The following is a 24,361-nucleotide window of genomic DNA, read 5'->3' as shown; positions in this document are numbered from 1 at the left end:
ATTGAATTTAAATAAAAGAATTTTTTATAAAGCTCTGTGCTATTATATCCCAATAAGACATGTCTCCTGTTCATGTAGAATTGATGTTTCACAAATTCTGAGTTCCTACCGTGTGCCCAGCACTAAAAGAACTAAAATATGTGTATTTTTTTCTTTTTTAAAAATGAGATTACACTGGATATGGTCTTCTGAAGCTTACATTTATTCATTTAATATGTAGTGGATAGTTTTTTTTTCCAGTTTTTAAATTCCAGTTAATTAACATGCAGTGTAATATTAGTTTCAAGTGTAGAATTTAGTGATTCATTACTTACATACAACACTCAGTGCTCAAGTGCCCTCCTTAATTCTCATCACCCATTTAACCCATCCCCATCCACCTGCCCTCCAGCAATTCTGTTTGTTCTCTATAGTTAAGATTCTATTTTATGGTTTGCCTCTCTTTTTTTTTTTTTTCCCCATGTTCATCTGTTTTGTTTCTTAAATTCCACTTATAAGTGAAATATGGTATTTGTCTTTCTCTGATTGACTTATTTTCACATAATACTCTCTAGCTCCATCCATGTTGTTGCAAATGACAAGATTTCATGCTTTTTGATGGCTGAGTCATATTCTGTGTGTGTGTGTATGTGTGTGTGTGTATATACACCATATTTTCTTTACCCATCCATGAGTTGATGGGCATTTGGGCTCTTTCCATAATCTGGATATTGATCATGCTGCAGTAAAAATCAGGGTGTATGTATCCCTTTGAATCTATATTTTATGTCCTTTGGGTAAATACCTAGTAGTGCAATTGCTGGGGTATAGGGTTGTTCTATTTTTAACTTTTTGAGGAATCTCCATGCTGTTCTCCAGAGTGGCTGCACTAGCTTGCATTCCCACCAACAGTGTAAGAGTGTCCCCCTTTTCTCTATATCCTCACTAACACCTCTTGTTGCCTGTGTTGTTAATTTTAGCCATACTGACAAATGTGAGGATACATGTTGTTGTAGTTTTGATTTGGATTTCCCTGATGTTGAGTGATGAGGATTTTTTCATGGGTCTGTTAGCATCTGTATATCTTCATTGGAAAAATGTCTATTCATGTCTTCTGCCCATTTTAATAAAACTGGATTATTTGCTTTGGGGGTATTCAGTTTGATAAGTTCTTTATGTATTTTGAATACTAACTCTTTATTAGATATGTCATTTGGAAATATCTTCTCCCATTCCAAAGGAAAACCTTTTAGTTTTGTTGATTTCCTTTGCTGTACAAAAGCTTTTACTTTGATAAGGTCCCAATAGTTTATTTTGCTTTCGTTTCCCTTGCCTTAGAAGACCTATCTAGTAAGAAGTTGCTACATCCAATGTCAAAGTGTTTGCTTCCTGTGTTCTTCTCTAGGATTTTGATAGTTTCCTGTCTCACATTTAGGTCTTTCTTCATTTTGAACTTATTTTTGTGTATGGGGTAAGAAGGTGGCCCAGTTTCATTCTTTTACATGTGGCTGTCCAGTTTTCCCAACCCATTTGTTGAAGAAACTGTCTTTTTTCCATTGCACATTCTTTCCTACTTTGTTGAAGACTAGTTGACCATATAGTTTTGGGTTCATTTCTTCATTTTCTGTTCTGTTCCACTGATTTATGTGTCTTGTTTTTGTGCCAGTACCATTGTATCTTGATCACTATGGCTCTGTAGTATAACTTGAAGTCTGGGATTGTGATGCCTCTAGCTTTGCTTTTCTTTTTCAAGATTGCTTTGGCTATGCAGGGTCTTTCGTGGTTCCATACAAATTTTAGGATTGTTTTTTCAAGTTCTGTGAAAAATGCTGGTGGTATTAAGATAGGGACTGAATTAAAGGTGCAGATTGCTTTGGGAAGTATAGACAGTTTTTTTGAAGATTTTATTTATATATTTGAGAGAGAGACAGAGAGAGCATGAGCAGGGCAAGGGGCAGAGGGAGAGGGAGAGAGATAAGCAGACTCCCCACAGAGTATGGAGCCTGACATGAAGCTCAATCCCAGGATGCTGAGATCACGACCTGAGCCGAAGTCAGATGTTCAATCAACTGAGCCACCCAGGTGCCCTGGAGTATAGACATTTTAACAATAATTGTTTTTCCAGTGTATGAGCATAGAATATTTTCTATTTTTTTGTGTCACTTTTAATTTCTTCTATTAATATTGTATAGTTTTCAGAATACAAATCTTTTACCTCTTTGGTTAGGATTACTCTTAAGTATCTTATGGTTTCTGGTGCAGTTGTAAATGGAATCAATTCCTTGATTTCTCTTTCTGCTGCTTCATTGTTTGTATATAGAAGTGCAACAGATTTCTGTACATTGATTTTGTATCCTGCAACTTTACTGAATTTGTGTATCAGTTCTAGCAATTTTTTGGTGAGTCTTTTGGGTTTTCTAAATACAGTATTATGTCATCTGAAAACAGTGAAAGTTTGACTTTTTCTTTGCCCATTTGGATCAATTTTATTTCTTTGTGTTGTCTGATTCCTGAGGCTAGGACTTAAAATCCTGTGTTAAATAACAGTGGTAGCAGTGGACGTCCCTGTCTTGTTCCTGACTATAGAAGAAAAGCTCTCGGTTTTTCCTCACTAAGGACTATATTAGCTGTGGGTTTTATAGGGCCTTTGTTATGTTCAGGTATGTTCCATCTAAACCTGCTTTATTGAAGGTTTTTATCATGAAAGGATCTTGTAGTTCTGTGCTTTTTCTGCATTCTATTGAGAGGATCATATGGTTCTTAGCCTTTCTTTTGTTAATGTGGTGTGTCACGTTAATTGATTTCTGAATATTGACCACCCTTGCAGCCCAGGAATAAATCCCACTTAATTGTGGTGAATGATTCTTTTAATATACTGTTGGATACAATTTGGTAATATTTTGTTGAGAATTTTTGCATTCGTGTTCATCAGGGATATTAGCCTGCAGTTCTCTTTTTAAGTAGAGTCTTTGTCTGGTTTTGGAATCAGAGTAATGCTGGCTGCATAGGATGAGCTTGGAAGTTTTCCTTCCATTTCTATTTTTTGGAATTGTTTACGAAAAATAGGTTTTAACTCTTTTTTAAATGTTTGGTAGAATTCCCCTGTGAAGCCATCTGACCCTGGACTTCTGTTTCTTGGGAGATTTTTGATTATTGCTTCAGTTTCTTTGCTGGTTATTGGTATGCTCCAGTTTTCTATTTCTTCCTGTTTCAATTCTGATAGTTTATATGTTTCCAGGAATTTATCCATTTCTTCCAGGTTGTCAAATTTGTTGGCATATAATTTTTCATTAAAATTCTCTTGTAATTATTTGCATTTCTGTGGTGTTGGTTGTTATTTCTCCTCTTTAGTGATTTTATTTATTTTGGTCCTTTCTCTTTTCTTTTTGACAAGTTTGGCTTGGGGGTTATTAATTTTATTGCTTTTTTTCAAAGAACCTCTCCTGGTTTCATTGATCTAGTCTACTGGTTTATTAGCTTCTATATAATTTATTTTTACTCTAATCTTTATTATTTTCATTCTTCTGCTGGCTTTAGGCTTTGTTCATTGTTCTTTTTCTAGCTCCTTTAGATGTAAGGTTAAGTTGTTTGAGATTTTTCTTGCTTCTTGAGGAAGGCCTCTATTGCTATATACTTTCCTCTTAGGACTGCTTTTGCTACATCCCAAAGGTTTTAGACCATTGTGTTTTCATTTCATGTGTTTCCATGTATTTTTTAATTTCTTCTTTAATTTTCTTGTCGATCCATTCATTCTTTAGTAATATGTTGTTTAACCTCCATGTGTTTGTGGTCTTTCTAAAGTTTTTCATGTGGTTGACTTCAAATTTCATATCTTTCATGGTCAGAAAATAGGCATAGTGTGATCGCAAATCTTTTTCTGCTTTTTGAGGCCTGATTCGTGAACTAGTGTATGATCTGTTCTGGAAGATGTCCCTTGTGCACTCAAAAAGAATGGGTATTCGGGGGCACCTGGGTGGCTCAGTGGGTTAAAACCTCTGCCTTCGGCTCAGGTCATGATCCCAAGGGTCCTGGGATCGAGCCCCGAATCGGGCTCTCTGCTCCGCAGGGAGCCTGCTTCCTCCCCTCTCTCTCTCTCTGCCTGCCTCTCTGCCTACTTGTGATTTCTCTCTGTCAAATAAATAAAATCTTAAAAAAAAAAAAAAAAGAATGGGTATTCAGCTGCTTTGGGATGAAATGTTCTGAATATATCTGTTAAATCCATCTGGTCCAGCGTGTCATTGAAAGCCATTGTTTTCTTATTGATTTTCTGCTTAGATGATCTGTCCATTGATGCAAGTAGGGTGTTAAAATCCCCCATTATTATATTATTATCAATGAGTTCCTTTATGTTTGTTATTAATTATTTTATGTTTTTGGATGCTCCCAAGTTGGGGGCATAAATATTTACCATTGTTGTATCTTCTTGTTGGATAGTCCCTTTATTATGATATAGTGTCCCTCATCTCTCTCTCTCTTTTTTTTTTAATTTTATTTATTTATTTGTCAGAGAGAGAGAGCACAAGCAGAGGGAACAGCAGGCAGAGGGAGAGGCAGGCTCCCTGCTGTGCAAGGAGCCCTTTGTGGGATTTGATCCCAGGACCCGGGGATCATGACCTTAGCTGAAAGCAGATGCTTAACCTACTGAGCCACCATGGCTTCCCATCCTTCATCTCTTGTTACAGTCTTTGGTTTAAAGTCTAGTTTGGGGGTGCCTGGGTGGCTCACTTGGTTAAACATCTGACTTCAGCTCAGGTCATGATCTCAGGATCCTGGGATTAAGCCCCAAGTGGGGCTCTGCACTCAGCAGGGAGTCTACTTCTTCCTCTCTCTCTGTCCCTCTCGCTACTTGTGTGCTCATGTTCTCTCTCAAATAAAATCTTTTAAAAAAGTAAAACAAAAAAAATGCAGTCTAGTTTGTCCAATGTAGGTGTATTACTACTCTGGATTTCTTTTGACATCATTTGCATGATGTTTCTTCTTCCCCTCTCTTTCTTTCCTCTTCTTCTTTTTTTTTTTTTTTAAGATTTATTTATTTACCTTAGCATGCAGAAGTCAGGGGAGGGGCAGAGGGAGAGAATCCTTAAGCAGACTCCCTGCTGAGTGCAGACCTAGACACAGGGCTTGAACCTGTGACCCATAAGATCATGACCTGAGTTGAAACCAAAAGTGGGATGCTCAACCATCTGAGCCACCCAGGCACCCCTCCATCCCCTCACTTTCTATCTGCAGGTGTCTTTAGGTCTAAATTGAGTCTCATTTTTTTTAATCCATTCTGATGCCCTACATCTTTTGATTGGAGCATTTACTCCATTTACATTTAGAGTAATTATTGATAGATATGTGCTTAGTGCCATTTTATTACTTGTTTTGACATTGTTTCTGGAGATTTTCTCTGTTCCTTGCTAGTCTTTGTCACTTTTGGTCTTTCCTTCTTGCTCAGAGTCCCCATTAATATTTCTTGCAGGGCTGGTTTAGTGTTCATGAACTCCTTTAGTTTTTATTTGTCTGGGAAACTCTTTCCCATTCTATTCTGAATGTCTGAATGATACCCTTGCTGGATAGAGTATTGATTGTTGGTTGCAGATTTTTCCCATTCAGCACATTGAATATATCATGCCACTCCCTTTTGGCCTGGCAAGTTTCTGTGGGAGATCTGTAGCTAGTCTTATGGGTCTTCCCTTGTAAGTTAGGGACTTGTTTTTGTCTTGCTGATTTTAGAATCTTTTTCTTCATCACTAGATTTTGTAGATTTAACTAAAAATCTGGTGCTGGCCTGCTTTTGTTGATTTTGGTGAAAGTTCTCTCTGCCTACTGGATGTCTGTTTCCTTCCCCAAATTAGGGGAGTTTTCAGCTTTTATTTCCTTAAATAAATCTTCTGCCTCCTTTTCTCTCTCTTGTTCTGGTATTGCTATGATGCAAATGTTATTACATTTAATGGAGTCACTGAGCTCCCTAAGTCTACTCTTGTGATCCATCATTCTTCTTTCTCTCTTTTGTCTAGCTTCATTATTTTTCATAACTCTATCTTCCATATCAGAAATTCTGTATCAAAATTTATCTAAGAAAGGTAAATTTCTTATTTGTTCCTCTGCCTCTTCCATCTTTGTGGTCATTACATCCATTTGGTTTCAAATCTCAGATATTGCATTTTTCATTTCTGCCTGATTGTTTTTTCACTCTTTTACCTCTGTGTGAGGACCTCCCTGAAGTCTTCCATGCTTTTCTCAAGTCTAGCAAGTATCCTTATGGCATATTACTTATATAAGTTTCTTTTTTTAATCTGTTTCAATTACATCTCTGGCCATGATCTTTTCTTGCTCTTTCTTTTGGGATGAATTCCTCTATCTTGGCATTTTATCTAGGTCTCTTCTACTGTGTGTTAGGAAAGCTTGTGATGATTCCTGCTCCTGAGAGTAATCCTTTATGAAGAAGAGGTCATATAATGTTTAGTCCAGGACCTGGTGCTTCAGGGAGCATCTCTGATGTGTGCCACATGCACTCAGGTGCTGTGTTTGGTTGCTCTGTCCCTCAGGTCAGTTGTCTGCAAAGGTTCTCCTTACCTGCCATGAACAGTGCTTGAAAGTTGGCCAGAGTGTGGCGAGTTTTAGTTAGGGACTGCTTGTTAAATGAAACTTGATGCCACTTCCACTAGAACGAAGCCTTGCAGAACCCTAAGTTGGTAGACATATACGTGCAGGGGTTTATGCTGATCTTCTGGGAAGATCTGCTGGACCTGATCCTTTAACACACTTGTCCAAGAAAAGCAGTACCAGTAGAGCACAGGAAAGGACTTGGTGTAAGCAGGTTAGGCAGCCAGTGTTGGTGCTGTGCTGTTTATGGAATTGGTTTATGCTGAGAGCTGGGGGAGGGAAATGGTGCTAGCCAGCCCCTTTGTTCTGAGAGAAGGGAGTCAGTGCTTGCTGCTCTCAGGGAGGCCCTCTCAGAAGAGTGAATACTTTCCCCTTATGTGTCCTATGCATTTTTCAGATTGCTGTTTTTACACTCTGGGTTGCTTGCCTGCCTTGCGCTGCTGGAACAGCACAGTGCACTTTGGGCTCTGTTCTAGCCAAGCCTGCTGACTTAAAACTCCAAACTTTGGGGACCTGGTGTGGTAGAGACCTCTGCTGGTCTTTGGGGGAGGGTCTCTGTGCACTGGGACTAATGCAGGTTTGACCCAGAAGGGCTGTTGTGCCAGAGGACAGGGGTGTGGGATTTGGAGCAAGCTGGTTAAACAGCCAGTGTCCTGGTTAGCGGCCCTCAGCAGGTGTCCAGCAGGTGTCGCTGCACCTTTGCTTAAGGGTGGGTGAGGAAAATGGTGCCTGCTGGCTCTTTTGTCTGTAGAGAGGCAATACCACCTCTCAGATGCACTCCAGAAAGTAAAAACAGCCTTTCCCTGGGCCCCTTAGGTGTTCTTTAGATTGTGCTGTGTGCCCTGGGATTGCTTGCCTGCCTTCTCTTCAGCAGTAGGGCAGCACCCTCAGATCTCTATCCCAGCCAAGCCCAGGGACCTTTAAAACTCCAGTCTTTGAGCCCCACTGGTTGCAAAAACTCATAAAAATCAGCCCCTCTTGTTTTCCCAGCCAATGGCTTTGGGGAACTGGTCTCCTTGTAGGTATCCCTGTGCACTCCAGTTTCCCACACCTTCCTCTGCAACCAGCGCTCCCTTCCCTCTGTAGTACCTGCCACCCTCTTCTCCCCCAAACCATGCCTCTCCACTTCCTCCCTTCCTCCATGTAGCCTCTTCTCTCCCTCTAGTTGCACAGTTTGTTCTATCGATCCTCAGATAAATTTCTTGGGTGTTCAGAATGATTTGATAATTATATAGCTGTGTTCAAGGGATGAGGCAAGCCTAGGGTCCTCCTGCTATGCCACCGTCTTAGCTCCCTGCCCTAATGCCCTAATTAAACCTATAATGGGTATTTTTCTTTCTGTTTAAGAACTGTTTGGATATTCTGCTTATGTGGTTCCATCCTTCAAATACTCTATTGGTATTTGAAGTTCTCTGATGATCATTATCTAGGGTATCTTCCCAGTGCAAACCATGCTGCAGTAAAAATCTTATACATATGTCTTTGTGCACATTGTGAGCATTTTGTAGATTATAGTTGTAGAATTACTGAGTCAAAGCATATATACAGTTGCAATTTTGACAGATATTGCCAAATTATGTTTATGGATCATCGAGTTTAAAATAATAGAAAAAAGCAGGGGGGAACCTACAGCAGAGGAAAAGATGAGAACTGTTTGTTTTTGTATTCTTGGGATCTTTTCCTAAGCCTGACAAAACTCAGTTGCCAGAAAGGAAAAGATGATAAAATTTGTCCTCTGAATTTTTTTTCATTTTTCTGAACAGCAAAATTATAAACGCATTTAAAACACATCAACAAAATGGGGAAAATGTTTTCATAATATATTATATGACAAAGGCTTAATTTTCTTTACATATAAATAGCTCTTGCAAAGTAATAAGAAAAATATGATCACCCAACAGAACACATACTTCATGAAACTGCTCATCTTCACCAGAGTAATTTTGGAAAAAGTCACTCTGGTTCCCCTATGAATAAACAGTGGGGGTGAGGATGGGTGGGAAAGGAGGCTAAGATAGGAAGTGGGGAGATTGGTGATTGCCGTTGTAAGTAGTTAATCTCTTTTTAGTCTCTGCTCATTTACCTTATTGTTCCCTTGAGAGCACTTACTGCTATTTATAATTACTTGTTTGTTATCAGCTCTTTGAGAACAGGGACCATGTCTCCTAATCACCACTGTACGTCCAGATTCTAACACCATGCCTCACATATAGGTCTTTATTCATTAAGTGAATTGTGCCATATACTTCTATAGCCATTAAAGAGAATGTGATAGATCTCTGTCCCTGTACGTATCAGTCTTACGGGGAGGAAAAAGGCACTGTTAGAAACTATGGGTACAGTATGATTCATCTCTTTTTAAATATGTATATTATATGCATGAGTACTTTTCCAGAAAGATACCAAAGTTAATAGTGATTGCCTTTAGGAGGAGAGCAGAGGTAGGGTAGTGAGGAAGACTGTTCACTGAGAATCACTTGGTATCATTGGTATCTCATCACGTTTGAATTTTATTTTACTCTGTGCATGTATTATTATTTCATTAATAAAGGTAAAAAAATGTTAATGCCCCAGATATCAACTAGAGAAAAAAGGTATGACTTCTGCATCAAATATTAAAAATATATTCAGTATTTACATAGAATTACTATGTAGTAGTACGTAGAACTACTCCAGCATATAATTCTTAAGCAAAACCAGTAAATTCCAGATCTTTTCTTTTTTAAAAGCAGATCTTTTTCAGGTTTGTGCTTTTTAAATTCAAGCAGCAATTCTTTGATCTGTTTTTTCTTGCAGTGTTTTCCCTTCAGTCATTGAACAAGTCCCTGCAAAACCAATTACAAGAGTCACTGAAGAGCCAGGAATTACTACAGAGTAAAAATGAGGAACTTTTAAAAGTGATTGAAAATCAGAAAGATGAAAACAAAAAATTTGCTGGTATATTTAAAGAGAAAGATCAGACTTTACTTGAAAATAAACAACAATTTGACATTGAGACAACAAGAATAAAAATTGGTATGTATTTGAATTGTAGTTTTGGTCACAGTTTTTAAAAAGAATGAAGAAACTGAAACTTTTTTGTGGTTTCAGAATTGGAGGAAGCCTTAGTCAATGTGAAAAGCTCTCGGTTTAAGTTAGAAGCTGCTGAAAAGGAAAATCAAATTTTGGGAATAACATTACGTCAGCGCAATGCTGAGGTGGCTCGCCTGAGAGAATTAACCAGGTAACGTTGACTTTTTTTGACTAACATACCTCTTGTCAGATTATTTATAGAATAATCATTTTAGAAATGATTTTAGCCTGCTCTCTTTCCCCCTTCGCTCTTATTTTGTTAGTAATTTCTGATGATGTTTTCTTCGGCTCTAGTTAGATATGGAAATGCCAAACCTGGCTCAGTGCCTTTCTAAACCATCTGATTCCAGGAAAAGGGCTCTTGTAAGGAGCTTCAGCTTTTTGTAGGTAAGCTGAAGACTAATTTAGCAAATGGTGGGGAGCCCTCTGGCTCTGAAGCCAGGGAGAACTGAATGGAATCCCAAGCTCTACCATGTACTGGCTGTGACTGTAAGCAAGTCATTGACCCTCTGTAAACCTCAGCTGTGAAGTGGGGCATGATTAGGGTTGATGGGAACACGAAGAAATCACTCACATGATGCTCTGAACACAGAAACCCTCAGGCCAGGTGATCTCAGGAAAGTCATTTAGCCTTTTTGGGCCCCAGTCATTTCAACACGAAAGTGAGGGAGTTGGCAGCAACCCCTAAGAGCCCTTGCTTCCTTAATATGTCTTTTCTTTTCTTTCTTTCTTTTTTTTTTTTTTTTTAAGATTTTATTTATTTATTTGACAGAGAAAGATCACAAGTAGGCAGAGAGGCAAGCAGAGAGAGATAGGGAAGCAGGCTCCCCACTGAGCAGAGAGCCTGATACAGGGCTCAATCCCAGGACCCTGAGATCATGACCTGAGCTGAAGGCAGAAGCTTAACTCACTGAGCCACCCAGGCGCCCATAACACGTCTTTTCTTAAATCAATAAAATCACCCCAATTTTTATAAGATGTGTACTTTAAAAGTTCAGTTTTCTCTTGAGACATTTGTTAAGAATTGGATTTCCAACTACTTATTTAAATACTAGAGGAGAAGTCAGTGATTTTAGGCCTGAATATCATCAGATCTGACCATGCATCTGAATGATCCTGGAGGTTCATAGTTCCAAATACTAAACAATTTTGAATATAAAATGATCTCCTTTATATTTCAAATGAGAAGATCTGTTTTGAATTACGAAGTTCTAGGAAAATAGATGAAACAGTGATATGTATGTATATATATAATTTATTAATTTAGTTTTATAAGCATATTTGAAATGATTATATATAAGCTATGTTAATATAGAAATAATGCTTTTTTCCACATTCATATTTCACTCAAACTCTTATTGAACAATGGGGACAAGCAAAAGACACTATATATCCATGTAGTGTTATAATTAATTGGGCTTTGGTCAGAGTTTCTAAAATGTTGACTTATACCACTCTTGTTCAAAGTAAAGTGAGAGAATGAAAGCCTTTATAAAGTCACCAAAGGAAAGCATCTCCTCTTTTTGAAACTCTGTTTCAAAATGAAATGAAATGAAAACTGTTATTATCAAATATTTATGGTAAAATAAATTTTAAGGTAAAAGAAGCTAGTCACAAAAGACCACATTTTATGATTCCATTTAATAGGAAATGTTCAGAAGAGGCAAACCCATGGAAACAAAAAATAGATTAGGGGTTGCCAGTGGCTGGGAGAAGAGGGGAAGAAGTGGGGAATGAGTGCTAGTGGGTATAGGGTTTCCTTTTAGGTGGTGAAAATGTTCTGAAATTGGATAGAGGTAACAATTACATAACTCTATGAATATACTAAAAATAACTCAGTCATACACCTTAAAAGGGTGACTTTTATAGGATATAAACTTTTTATTGAAAATGCATTTGGTATATTGTCTATTTGGAAAAGAAAACTAGAACAGCAAGTCAGCATGGTCAGATTCCATGAGTGGTTGCGTAGGTGTCCCTGGGGGCTTCTCCTTATATAAAGGGCATGGTGTTCAGCTTCTAGCAGAAAATGCAGTGGATGATCTAGTTGCCTGAGAATTTACTTTTAGTCTCACAGTCTTTACTTCATACTACTAAATCTAGCTCCTTTGTGAGCATGAAATCAGAAGCTGATGTAATCTTTTATTTATTATGTACTTTGATTTTTTTCCCCAATGTCTTCTCCCTCCCATATCTATTATTTTATTGATCCTCATCTATGATGAAAAGATTGTAATATCTGCATTTTCATGGATGAGAAAACTGGGACCATGTAAGTTCAATGTTGATAGAAAGTTAGTAGCAGAGCTGGGACTGAAACTCACATCTCTTAATCCCTAGTCAGATTTGCTCTCACTCTTGCATGTGACATGTCCTTAGCTAAAATAGTTTATTCCTGGTAACAACTCCATGCCTAATTTAGTCTAAGTGAAACTTAATGCATTTTTTTTTTAACCTGAGAGATGGAGGAATAAAAAAGTGGATTAATTTGCTTATTCATTTATTCAATAAACATGTATATTATACTCCAGATACATACGTGTGAAATACAAAAATATTAAATCATTTTAGTTGCTGAATATCCATGTCATCAAGTTAAAAGCTTATTCTAGCACTTTGAGATGGATATAGGAAGATACATCCTTTTTAAAGAATAAACTTGACTGAATGCTATTTAACATGTGTGGTGCATTTGTGAAGAAAATTAATAATAAAAATGTAAGGGCAGTTTTCATAGTAGTAGTATAATTATTGTAGAAATTAGCATAAATGGAAGCCCAAGGAAATGAGGGGACTCGCCTGACTTTCATAGCTCATTGGTTCCCAAGCTGGTACCTGAGCCAAGATTTTATATTCCCTCTTCAGCCTCGCTCTTTGTTTTATTTTTTAATTTTAAAGATTTTTATTTATTTATTTGATAGAGAGAGATCACAAGTAGGCAGAGAGGCAGGCAGAGAGAATGGGGGGGAAGCAGGCTCCCTGCTGAGCAAAGAGCCCGATGTGGGGCTCGATCCGAGGACCCTGAGATCATGACCTGAGCCGAAGGCAGAGGCTTAACCCACTGAGCCACCCAGGCCCCCCTTGCTTTCTGTTTTAGAAAACATAGCTTCTTTCTGACAGAAGAGGAAGTGTTTTTTAGAGATTCTTCTATCTCTGTAAGAGATACCTTTGTACCTGCTCATTCTTTCAAAATAACAATCTGCCTTTTCTAGTGGTTTTTTTTTTAGGAATGAAAAGGATTCACTTGCAACTAGAGCCTTTTCTTAACATTCACCCTAACATAGAAGCATAGGAAATGAAAAAGGTCGTTACTTCTTGTATATTATCTGCTTTTAGAAGAGACTGTGTCTAAAATATTAGGTGGAAATGTTTTGGTCTCCTTAAGACTCTGGAGATTTTCCTGTCATGTGTTTTCCATTGTTGTAAAGGACCTTTGCTTTTCACACTGGGCATAAATCCAGCACCAGGACTACTAACTCACCCATTAGATTAACTGGCCTCTTGAAATGATTATAGAAACACAGAACGTCTTACAGGGCTTAGTAATACCCTTACATTTTCTGAAGATTTCAGTAACAACTTCAAAATCTAAGTATACCCACAGATGGCAATTTTTGCTTTTGTCAAAACAAAACAGAGTTCGTATTTGAGCTAAATTCACCCATGTTGGTGATTTATAGTATGTTTGGTGTTACCCTGTGCAATTTAGTTATTTAGGAGCATCTCCAGTACTATAGCTGGGCTACTGTGACCATGTTAACTTTACTTTTGACAGAGGGTAATGCAGCAGTATCTGACAATACAGCTAAATCTTCATGTTCAACTAGCCCATCCTTCTTCCCCATAGTCATATGCCTCGGTAAGATAGGTGTTTGTTTTTTGTATGTGTTTTAGATAGTCTCTTAAAGGTTTCACAGAATTTCTGAGTGCCTTTCTCAGGTTGTTGAGGAGGGATAAAGGGACTAGTAGGTACATATATGAATTCTAAATAAATATCCTAAACCAGTTCTTAAAAAATATCCTCAACCATCTCTCCCTTCTTCAACCTTCAGTAATTTTGAAATACATCCTTATCACTTTTTCAAAATTTTACTACATGTTCTAAAACCATTAAAATGTGAAGGAAAATTAATATATTTTCATTAAACAAGTGGTAAATATTCTTATAGCTTCTAAGAACACTCTTACCAGTGCTGATACTTATTTAAATTAGTATATTTTTATAAATAGCTGAGAAGAAACCTTGAATGTCTTATTATAAAGATGTGTCAGTTTTCTAAGCATTAAAAATCAGCGTGTTTAGGTATATCCCACATAATAGAAACAAATAAATCTACTTTTTAGCTATTCAGGTGTTTATATCTCTTCCTTTAAAATTTTGACGTACTGTCATTTCTTTACTTACGGAGATTTTTCTTTTAGTTTCAGAGACAATGGTCAGTGACGTTTTTGTTTAAATCAGAAGCTTAGTAATTACTGTTAATTTCCAGAGTCAAACTTACTTTTTTTAAAGATTTTATTTATTTATTTGACAGACAGAGATCACAAGTAGGCAGAGAGGCAGGAAGAGGGGAGGCGGCAGGGCGGGGGTGGGGGAAGCAGGCTCCCTGATGAGCAGAGAGCCTGATTCAGGGCTCGATCCCAGTACCCTGGGATCATGATCTGAGCTGAAGACAGAGGCTCTAACCCACTGAGTCACCCAGGCGCCCCGAGATGAAACTTATTAATGTCATGTCCATTTCTTCCCTTTTTTGTCACTGATTTTGTTCACAGCAAAGATAAAATTTTTATTTAATTCTGGAAAGAAACCTCAATATAAGTATTCTTTCTAAAAACAAATAAAATGAAAAGTCCAGTATATAGACAGATAGAATTAATTAGTGGTTGATTATTCACTACAGCATTTTTAAAAGGTTCGTTCATATAACATAGATTTTGTCTTTAATAATAGTTCATTAGCTTCTTGAGAGAGGTATGAGAAAAAGTGGTTAGGAGCCATTGCCATTTGAAGAGCAGTCAGAACTCAAATTATGTTTAAGATGATAGGGTAAGCCAGGTTAAGCCAGGTTGGAAAAAAATTTGTTTTTCCTTTTGTAGGAAAAAAAAAACAAAACCCACTCATTCTCTATACAGAGATATAACCACTGCTGTTTAATATAGAGATTTCCTTTTAGTATTTTGTTTGGATATGTGTGACTATTTTACAAAAATAGTATTCTATCCATATTATTTATTGTCTGCTCTTTTAAGTTTAATCTTATATAATGAACATTTCTCCATCAGTGAATATTCCTTACAACACAACTATAAATGGCTATGGTGTGATTACAGCATAATTCAATCATTCTACTGTATTTGAAGATAAAGATAATCCATCTATTTTCTATTATAAATTCTGTCTTTGTAAGTATATCTTGGGGTGTAGCCTCCTGCTGTATATATGTAGGATAAATTCCTAGAAGTGCAAATTATTGATCCAAAAATGTGGGATGTAGAAATATTTAAGACTTTGGATGTATTGCCAGTTTGTTCCCTGGAAGGGTTATACCAGTATACACTCCCACTAGTAGTACCTGCCTCTTCAAACTTCTTTGATAGTGGGTATTAATCTCATTTTATCATGTTAATTTGATAATCTAAAAAAAAAAAATCACATTTTAAAAATTTGAACTTCTCCAGTTAGAATTTGAACTTTTAAAACATGCTTACTGGCTAGTTGTAATCTTTTAAAACTACCTGTTGATGTCCTCTGTATCCTTTCAAAATTTGATGTATTTCTTATTGATATATAAGAACTTATATATGATTCAATTCAAAAAGACCAAAAGCTTGGTATAAAATGGCTTTAATAGGACTACTAATAAAAGCTGCTTTCAAATGAACACCCAGAGATCCTGAAGCAGTGCTAATAAGCACTTTACCCTCATAGTTTATTATTTGATCTTATCTGATTTTCATTGTAATTCTGAAGTAGATATTTTCATTTTGCAGTTAAGGAACTTGAGATTCAGAAAGGTTGAATGACTTGCCCAAGATCACAGCTAGCGATAGGATTAGATTCCATTCCTGTCTGACTTCAGACTCTAAGTGGTTTTTCTTATATCACACTTCTCCTGGTACCTAGCTGTTGCTCATGCCTAATTATATCCTATAACTATCTCTAACGACCCTTTTCCCCCCAGGATTGTTCCAGTGCCCTTTGCATATATATTTTGAATGGAGAAAAATAATTTCATTACTAACAGAATCCATACCATTTTGCAATGTTGCGCAAGAATAAAACATTTCATACCCTAAGAGAAAAAGTTCCTAAACCTGTATTTTTAAATATCATTATATTCGATTTAATATAGACCAAGATCTTTTAATCATTTGTTATTGTAATTTACTAATTCCAGATGCATTCTGGGATTTTGTGCTTTTCGTTGCTTTTTTCCTTGTTACAAACCAGGTGCTTGCTTCAGATCCTTTCTTTTAAAGATGACGTATAAATAAACAGGTAAAAAAAGAATAATTAGTGTACTAAATTATTCTTAACAGAACTTTACAGAGCAGTATGGCAAGGCTTCTTTCAGATCTTAGTATGGATAGTGCTCGCTCCAAGTCCGGGAACAATCTTACAAAATCACTTCTGAACATTTATGAAAAACAACCTCAACATGACCCAATCCCTGCTCATAGTTCCATAATGAGCTACCTAAATAAGTTAGAAACAGATCACACTTTTACACATTCGGAGCCACTTTCTGCCATCAACGATGAGGAGAACATGGAGCCAGATAGACCTTATGAAAGCGTTCTGCCCTCCAAAGGCCCTCAGCATAGTCACCCAAGGAACGCGGAGGAAGAAGCAGCCCCTGGGATCGGGTCTCCCCTTTCAGAAGAGGATACTGTTGAGGAGAGTGAAATCACAACTCTAATAGACCATGAGTGTACTCTGGATAATACAATTTATATTCCATTTGCTAGAAGCACTTCTAAAAAGAAATCACCGCTATCTACGAGATTATCCCCCCAGCCACAGATCACTGTGGCTTCGCCACAGCTGGTCAGCAACAGCGGTCTTGCCTCTGAAAAAGAAAACAAATTGCGTGCACCTAGAGTCTGTTCCTCTTCCAGAAAGGAAGCCGAAGATGCACCTGAGAAACTAAGCGGGACAGCTGATATGGAAGACAAGCAGCTCCTCAAGAAAATAAAGGAAGCCATCTGCAAGATCCCGGCTGCCCCCGAGGAGCCGCCAGGGCTGGCTGTGTGTCCCCGCCCCGCCGCCGGTCAGAGCAGCAGCTTTCAAGTGAGGGGGAGTGCTGTCTCCGACGGTAGCTTTTTAAATTCGGACTTGACGTCCGACTGGAGCATGTCTTCTTTTTCAACGTTCACTTCTCGCGATGAACAAGATTTCCGGAACGGCCTGGCAGCCCTGGATGCTAATATTGCCAGACTCCAGAAGTCCTTAAGGATGGGTCTCCTGGAGAAATGAACTCAGAAGAAAAAGGGATGGAGTGCTTCTTTTTAAGAATAGACGTTGGCTACATTGAATGTATATTTTAAATTCTGTAGAGAAATGATGTTTTATATTAATTATGTATGATAATTGTATGAATAATAAATTTATTATTGGAATATATTGACATTCTGGAGTTTATATAAACAAGTCATCTTAAGAATTGTTAAGAGAGGAGAGTTGTAGATAACTGGGTAAGTATTCTAAGTAATATTTTATTTTAGTACTTTGCTCTTAGAGGTTTTTTCTTACCCTGCTGGACTAAGGATCCAGGTCAGAAGGACTCTCTGGTTGTCCTAACAGATGGTAGGAAGGGAGTCTCTGGGTATAATTTATTGTATTCAAACTAGGCTTTCTTTTCTCTTTCAGGATTCCTGTTTGTTTGGGGGTTTTGGGAGGGGGGTTGAAGGTTTTTTGTGTTTTTTTTTTTAAGATTTTATTTATTTATTTGAGAGAGAGAGATCACAAGTAGGCAGAGAGAGAGAGAGAGAGAGAGGAGGAAGCAGGCTCCCTGCTGAGCAGACAGCCCGATGCGGGACTTGATCCCAGGACCCTGAGATCATGACCTGAGCCAAAGGCAGCGGCTTAACCCACTGAGCCACCCAGGTGCCCTCCTGTTTGTTTTTTAATGGCATTGTGTTTTTATATGGGATGCTCTGTGCTGCAGGCTAGTGTTGTTGGTGAGACATAAAAACATTTCTTTTAAGAGAAAAATGCCAGTATCTCCATCTCTTAAAAAACGTTGATTGGTCCAAGAGAATATAGATAACATCCTAAGTTAGCATATGGTTTCTTAAAACGTTGTCATTTTTATTTATTTTTATCCTTCATGGATGTTTAACGCCTATAAAAAGTAAAGTCCAACTGATAAGGAAATGCTAATAGATAAGTCTTAATTTGGGAAATTTGGTTTGTTTTAAATAAATGAGAAATATTTGGTTTTTGTCCTTATTATATTTGAACATAAAGGAGTTTGTACATCTTGCGCTGGTTATAATTCTGCCTTTCCAAACTAATTCCTTTTCAGCCCTTGAGCTGAGAATGTTCTCTGTTTTATGAATAATATGAACTAAGCTAGTCTCTGCTTCTCTCTACTAGCAACTCCTTAACTACTCAGTACCACCTCTGTCCGTGCAAGCAGCACACCGGAGCTGTTAGAAGCCCAAGCCCTGTGCTATCACTAATACTTCCTGGTCTCCGGCACATGTCTTCCCGCACACTGTTTGGGCAGGCCTCATCATTAAAGAGTTCTGCCGGCACCAGGACCACCTCCTCCTCCTGGTTTTTAAGTGTTGGTGCTACAACTTCTGAAAGACCCATATATAATCTCTTTGACATGTCGAGATTTTATAGGTAGGGATTTATTATGTCTAAAAATATTAAATGAACTTTTAGTTTTTGTCATAGAATTGTCCATTAATATTTTAACGTTTCTTCCAGTATTCATAAATTAATTCATTGGTGTATTCGGAGGTGACAGTCCACAATTCTTTAACAGCATAAGTTACAAAGTACAGCTCGGAAATTTAAAACACAACAAGGAAGAAAACATCGTTCTCCTAAATATTCAGTTGTTACTCATATGCAGAAGTAAATTCTTAAGATTATTATATGATAATACAAGAAGAGTATTGTATTTTGCCCTTAACATAGGACGAGCATGCCTTTGTGCAAAGGAAAGTATTGAATGTTTATGGATTCACTTAATTAGGGGTTAACAATGTGATTGAAAAACAAATGAGGGTGCCCCTGGGTGGCTCAGTCAGATAAGCAGCTGCCTTTAGCTCAAGTCCTGATCCCAGGGGAGTCCCTGGGAGTTGGAGTTGGAGTCCCTACTCAGTGGGGAGTCTGCTTCTCCCTCTGTCCCTCCCCACCATTTGTGCTTTCTCTTTCTTGCTCTCTCACTCTCTCTCTGTCTGAAATAAATAAAATCTTTTGGGCACCTGGGTGGTTTAGTCAGTTAAGTGTCTGCCTTCAGCTCAGGTTATGATCTCGGGGTCATGGAATGCAGCCCTACTGCAGGCTCCTTGTTCAGTTGGGATCCTGCTTATCCCTCTCCTTCTGCCCCTCCTCCCCATTCGTGCTCTCTCTCTTTCACTCAAAGTCTTTTAAAAAAAAAAAAGAAGAAAGAAAAGAAATGAGACTGGAAAAGTCCTCAGGATGCCTTACCAGGAGCTTACTATTTATTTAATATAAGACACACACATGGCATAGAAACATGAAATAATTTGATTAAATCTCAAGGTGAATATGATTCTAGCAAAAAGGATGGGATAGACAATGAGCTTTACAAAAGTTTAGACTAGAAGGAAGCCTACAAATGGTACAGAAAGACCTAGAAGAGAAGAAACTTCATTCTGATGTTTTAAGAACATGTAGGATTTGAATATCCTGCGAATATCCTCACAATATTTACCTGGTAAAGAAAGTATCACCAAAACGTGGGGCTTAAGTAGTATATTAAGAGAATGGTGGGGCGCCTGGGTGGCTCAGTGCATTGGGCCTCTGCCTTCAGCTCGGGTCATGATCTCCGGGTCCTGGGATCGAGCCCCGCATTGGGCTCTCTGCTCAGCAGGGAGCCTGCTTCCTCCCCTCTCTCTCTCTGCTTCCCTCTCTGCCTACTTGTGATCTCTCTCTGTGAAGTGAATAAATAAAATCTTTAAAAATAAAGAATGGTAAGTACACCAACCTGACTAACAGAGGGATCAAGGTTACTACAGTTGACTCTTGAACAACACAGGGGTTAGGGACACCCAACAACCCCTCTATGATCAAAAATCCATGTATAACTTGACTCCTGAGAAACTTAACTACTAATAGCCTGCTGTAATCTAGAATCCTTACTGAATATAAGGACCTATCTAGCAAGAGGCTTCCATTAAGGTTAAACAATAACCTTGTTGTTTAACCCTTAAACTGTCCCTGCTCCCCTTCCCCCAGGGGACTTACTTAAAAACAAGTCCTGGAAACCAAACCTAGGTAACAAAGCTCAAATACAAGGGTGGGTCAGGCCAGGTGGAGACATCCGATCAGTGGGGGGATGCATACTGTCTCCCTAGTTACCAAGGAGTATGGGCCCCTCTCTTTGGACACCTTTTGGGTGCCAATTCTGACCAAGGTGATAGGCTGGTTCAAATGTCTACTAGGGTAAATTGTAATTCAGTTGGTCACCTAGCATCACTGGGCAGCTTTCTCTGTGTGTTACAATTTCATTGGCTACCTGTGTGTGGCCAGACCCAACCGCATGGCCTTTGCCCTTAAAAGCTAGTCTGGGAAACAGAAAGGTCGCTCTCTCTGTAAGAGGTGTGGCCCTGGCCGGTCAGTTTGATTCTTGATGCTTGCCGTGAAATAAAGCTTTGCTTGACCTTCGCTTTATATCAGTCTCACTCCTTTAATCACGGACCCATTTTGGGGGGCATAATACTGATAACATAAAGTTGATTAACATTTTTATGTTACATGCATTAATATACTGTATTCTTAGACTAAGCTAGAAAAAATGCAAAGAAAATCACATTGACTAGAAAATATATTCACAAAGCGATATTATATTTACCAGAAAATCATGTATAAGTTGATCTGCACAGTTTTTGTTTTGTTAAGATTTTATTTATTTATTTGTAAGAGAGAGAGAGCGAGTACAGGCAGACAGAGTGGAAGGCAGAGTCAGAGGGAGAAGCAGGCTCCCTGCGGAGCAAGGAGCCAGATGTGGGACTCGATCCCGGGACGCTGGGATCATGACCTGAGCCGAAGGCAGCTGCTTAACCAACTGAGCCACCCAGGCGTCCCGATCTGCACAGTTTAAACCTGTATTCAAGGGTCAGCTGTATATGATAATGGCAACAGTAGATGATGAGCACAATTAGAAGAGTTAGGGTCAGACTAGAATGTCCTGAGCTCCAGGCTGAGGAATAACCATTAACCATGAAGTCTTAAGTGTTTGGGTATATTTGGTGGTAGTGGTTTGTTTTTAATTGAGGACCACCAGATAAAACTGGGTGTTCTCAAAGTTGCATAGAGTGATTGTACCTAAAGAGTAGACGTGGGGGAGGCTGGAAACCTCCTGGAAAGCTGTGGCAGGTAGACCAGACAAATTGACAAGCCTTTGGCAATAAAGGTGAAAAAGGAGAAACAAACAGAAAATTTTTCAATAGGCTTGGTGACTTAACAGAAAATGAAAGAGAGAAATTAAAGATGACTCCAAGTTCTTCGATTTGATCAGTTTAAGTCACACTGAGCAACATCTCAAATGAAAAAGTTCGTGGTCAAGTTCCAAGTCTTGATAACAGTACTGATAATGGAAGAGTGGGATAAAAAGGAAAGAAAGTATGCCTGTTCTCAGTAGTCCTCTTTAGATCCTCACGCAAGAAGTTAGTGTAGCTGCCTCTTCATAGTCTCAGAAGGGTCAGTCTGGCTCCAAATCCCAGCCCCTTCACAAAGCCGTTTCAGATGTTCCAGAGTGTGAAAAACAGAGTAGTGGAGTATCCCCCAGCCTCTTGACAGAGTGAACTTAGTGTCTCCTTGATAAAAATTGGGTGTAAGATGGGAAAGAATTGTCCTCAAGCATTTTGTAACTGTTCTGTCCTCTCTTGGATTGGTGTAGGTAATGTACAAACGTCACAATGGATTTGGTATTTGTGATGAAAATACCGAAGATGAAAGAATCTGGTTCTGTGACCAAGTTTAGAGATCCTAAGGGATAAAGAAACTCAAGAAGTACTTCGTACACATTCTTCCTTTATTGTCCCTTGGAGTTGAGTAAATCTTGCAAAAATCTTTTCTTTTCATTAATGACATTTATGTCAAGTGCCTTAAAATTCATAAAAGCTGCCTCAACACCTTGGAAAGGAGGGCAGAATTGCAACGCCCAGTTAGATAGAAAGGGCATGTGGCCAAGACACAATTTACCAAGTATGTACTCCTCACATTGTGGGGCGACCTCTTCAGCTAAGATTCCTTCATTCAATGAATAAGTGAAATGAAAGCTCTAATATTTGCCAGGTACTGTTCTGGGCTCTGAGAATACAACAGTAAATACGATCTTCTCTGCCCTCAAGGAGCTTACATTATAGTGGGACACAAGAAAAGGAACATGAGTGTTTAATACTGTGAAGGAAAAAAATGGGAAGAAGCCAAAGATGACGGAATTGACTTGTGTCCATTATTTAATTAAGAAGCCCCTTCTCAAAAACTATGTTTAGCAATCTAGAATTTAAGCATGTCACCAGATAAAGCTGGATTTGATTTGTGAGCTAACACTCTCTTAATCATGTTTTAGATCTGTTAACTCTCAGTTTCCTTCTGCTCAGAATTGCTTAAATTTGCCTTATATCTTGATGATGTAGTATACCACTTGTAGAGAACTGGGCACATTTTTTTTTTTTTTTTAAAGCAGCTGGCCTGAACAGGACCTCCCTGAGAATTATCAGAGATGGTAAGAAGTTAGGGACTTCTTTTGCCTTTTTTTTTTAATTTATTTACTTATTTGACAGAGATCACAAGTAGGCAGAGAGGCAGGCAGAGAGAGAGAGAGGGAAGCAGGCTCCCCGCTGAGCAGAGAACCCGATGTGGGGCTTGATCCCAGGACCCTGGGATCATGACAGGAGCAGAAGGCAGAGGCTATAACCCATTGAGCCACCCAGGTGCCCTGATGTTAGGTATTTATAAAGGGCTTAAGTTGAGTTTTTGAAGGGACTTTAATAAAAGTCATCTATCTCATTGTACCCAAAGAAGGAATCCATTCTACAGTGATACCTGCAACTGGTAGGATCTCAAGTGCACCGTATGTATTCCTTTTGCCTGGACCACCCTTTCATTCCTCCGGACCTATTCTTACTCATTTTTCATACCCATGGTACTACTACTGTACTTTGTATATGTCTCTGTCGATGCATTTATCTGTTTCCATGTCAACCTCTCCCACCCTGTATGCTACTTGCTTTTTTACTTTTTTTAAGATTTTTATTTATTTGTCAGAGAGACCACACAAGCAGGGAGAGTGTCAGGCAGAGGGAGAAACAGGCTCCCTGCTGAGCAAGGAGCCCGACTCCGCACTTGATCCCAGAACCCCGAGACCATGACCTGAGCCGATGGCACTCAACTGACTGAGCCACCCAGTTATTTGTTCATACTTGACACCTCTTATGGCATTTGGTGCCTATCATATAGTAGACAGTTCATAACAAGTGTTGGATTTTGCTAAGTCCCTAGCAAATGGTCATCTCGCCTTCACTTGATTTTCCATTGGTGTTGGTAAGTTCATGCAACAGTCTGTAGCTTTATTAGACATACCTAAGCTCCTGGCATTAGCTTCCCTGTATTTTTTTATTCTTTATTCCCATTGTTAACTTCTGAAGCAAAATCCACTTGTTTAGCAAATATCCACACACTACTGATATTGTGAAGAAGCCACAGATTTTTTTAATATTTGTGGGGGGGAGATATAGGGTGAAGCATTTATTTAATTCTGTCACCATTGCAGGGATAATTTATCCTACCAACCTACCTTACCAGTTTGTGGGAGGGATAAATGGAGGCAAAGCACTTTGAAAGCCAGGGCACTACATAAATCGGTGACATACAACACTGAAGGAGCTCTCACCGTCCTGCTTTCCTCGCTTGATGTCCTCCAGTTTGTCAGTGTCTTAAAACTTAAACCCAGCCACGAGCAGAGGAACTCCAGATGTGATGTTATCAAGCAGAATTGTTATCAAGTTATCAAGCGCCTAGTGAGAGGGACACCTGGGTGGCTCAGTTAGTTAAACATCTGCATTCAGCTCAGGTCATGATCCCAGGGTCCTGGGACTGAGTCCCGCTGATCAGCTGATAGTCTGCTTCTCCCTCTGCCTATTACTGACCCTGCTTGTGCGCGCTCTCTCTCTCTGACCAAAAAAAAAAAAAAAAAAAAATTACAGTTAGATTACCACTTCCTATGATTTTATTAACGTTTTGGCCATTATATTCCATTACAGATCATATTAGGGCTATAGTCCTTTCTAGATGGTATTCGCATTGTCATTCTTGGTGTTGAGTGGCATCATGTTAGGACAGCTCAGGGCAGCCCAGGTCCTTCCAGTCTGGTTAGAAATGAACTGTTCCTCAAAGCTCAGGTTCTGACCAAGCAAGTGGTCTCAGCTGCCCCAGAGGCAAAGTTCACACTTCATCACAAACTCATCTGTGAAGCCAGGTCTGCAAGAGGCTGCAAAGAAAGGTGAAAAG

The 24,361-nt window shown here is 38.7% G+C and overlaps 1 protein-coding gene across 4 annotated transcripts in view; it reads left to right on the top strand.

The window, feature by feature from the left end:
- The window catches only part of CCDC14 (coiled-coil domain containing 14), a 49,013-nt gene extending 27,233 nt beyond the window's left edge, over nucleotides 1-21,780 (top strand). For 3 of the 4 annotated variants that reach the window (XM_059391090.1, XM_059391091.1, XM_059391092.1), the window contains 3 exons: nucleotides 9,367-9,585; nucleotides 9,661-9,793; nucleotides 16,183-17,264. In XM_059391090.1, the coding sequence (XP_059247073.1) occupies nucleotides 9,367-9,585; nucleotides 9,661-9,793; nucleotides 16,183-17,119 (1,289 nt within the window). In that variant the 3' untranslated portion in view covers nucleotides 17,120-17,264. Of the gene's footprint in view, nucleotides 1-9,366; nucleotides 9,586-9,660; nucleotides 9,794-16,182; nucleotides 17,265-21,746 lie in introns of those variants that run through there. The other variant, XM_059391093.1, reaches the window with a different exon arrangement.
- Nucleotides 21,781-24,361: the final 2,581 nt, after the last annotated feature.

This window comes from Mustela nigripes, chromosome 2 (genome assembly GCF_022355385.1).
Source record: "Mustela nigripes isolate SB6536 chromosome 2, MUSNIG.SB6536, whole genome shotgun sequence".
Classification (NCBI taxonomy): Eukaryota; Metazoa; Chordata; class Mammalia; order Carnivora; family Mustelidae; genus Mustela; species Mustela nigripes.
Note: the sequence above shows the minus strand (reverse complement) of the source record. Positions and strands in the feature narration are given on the sequence as shown.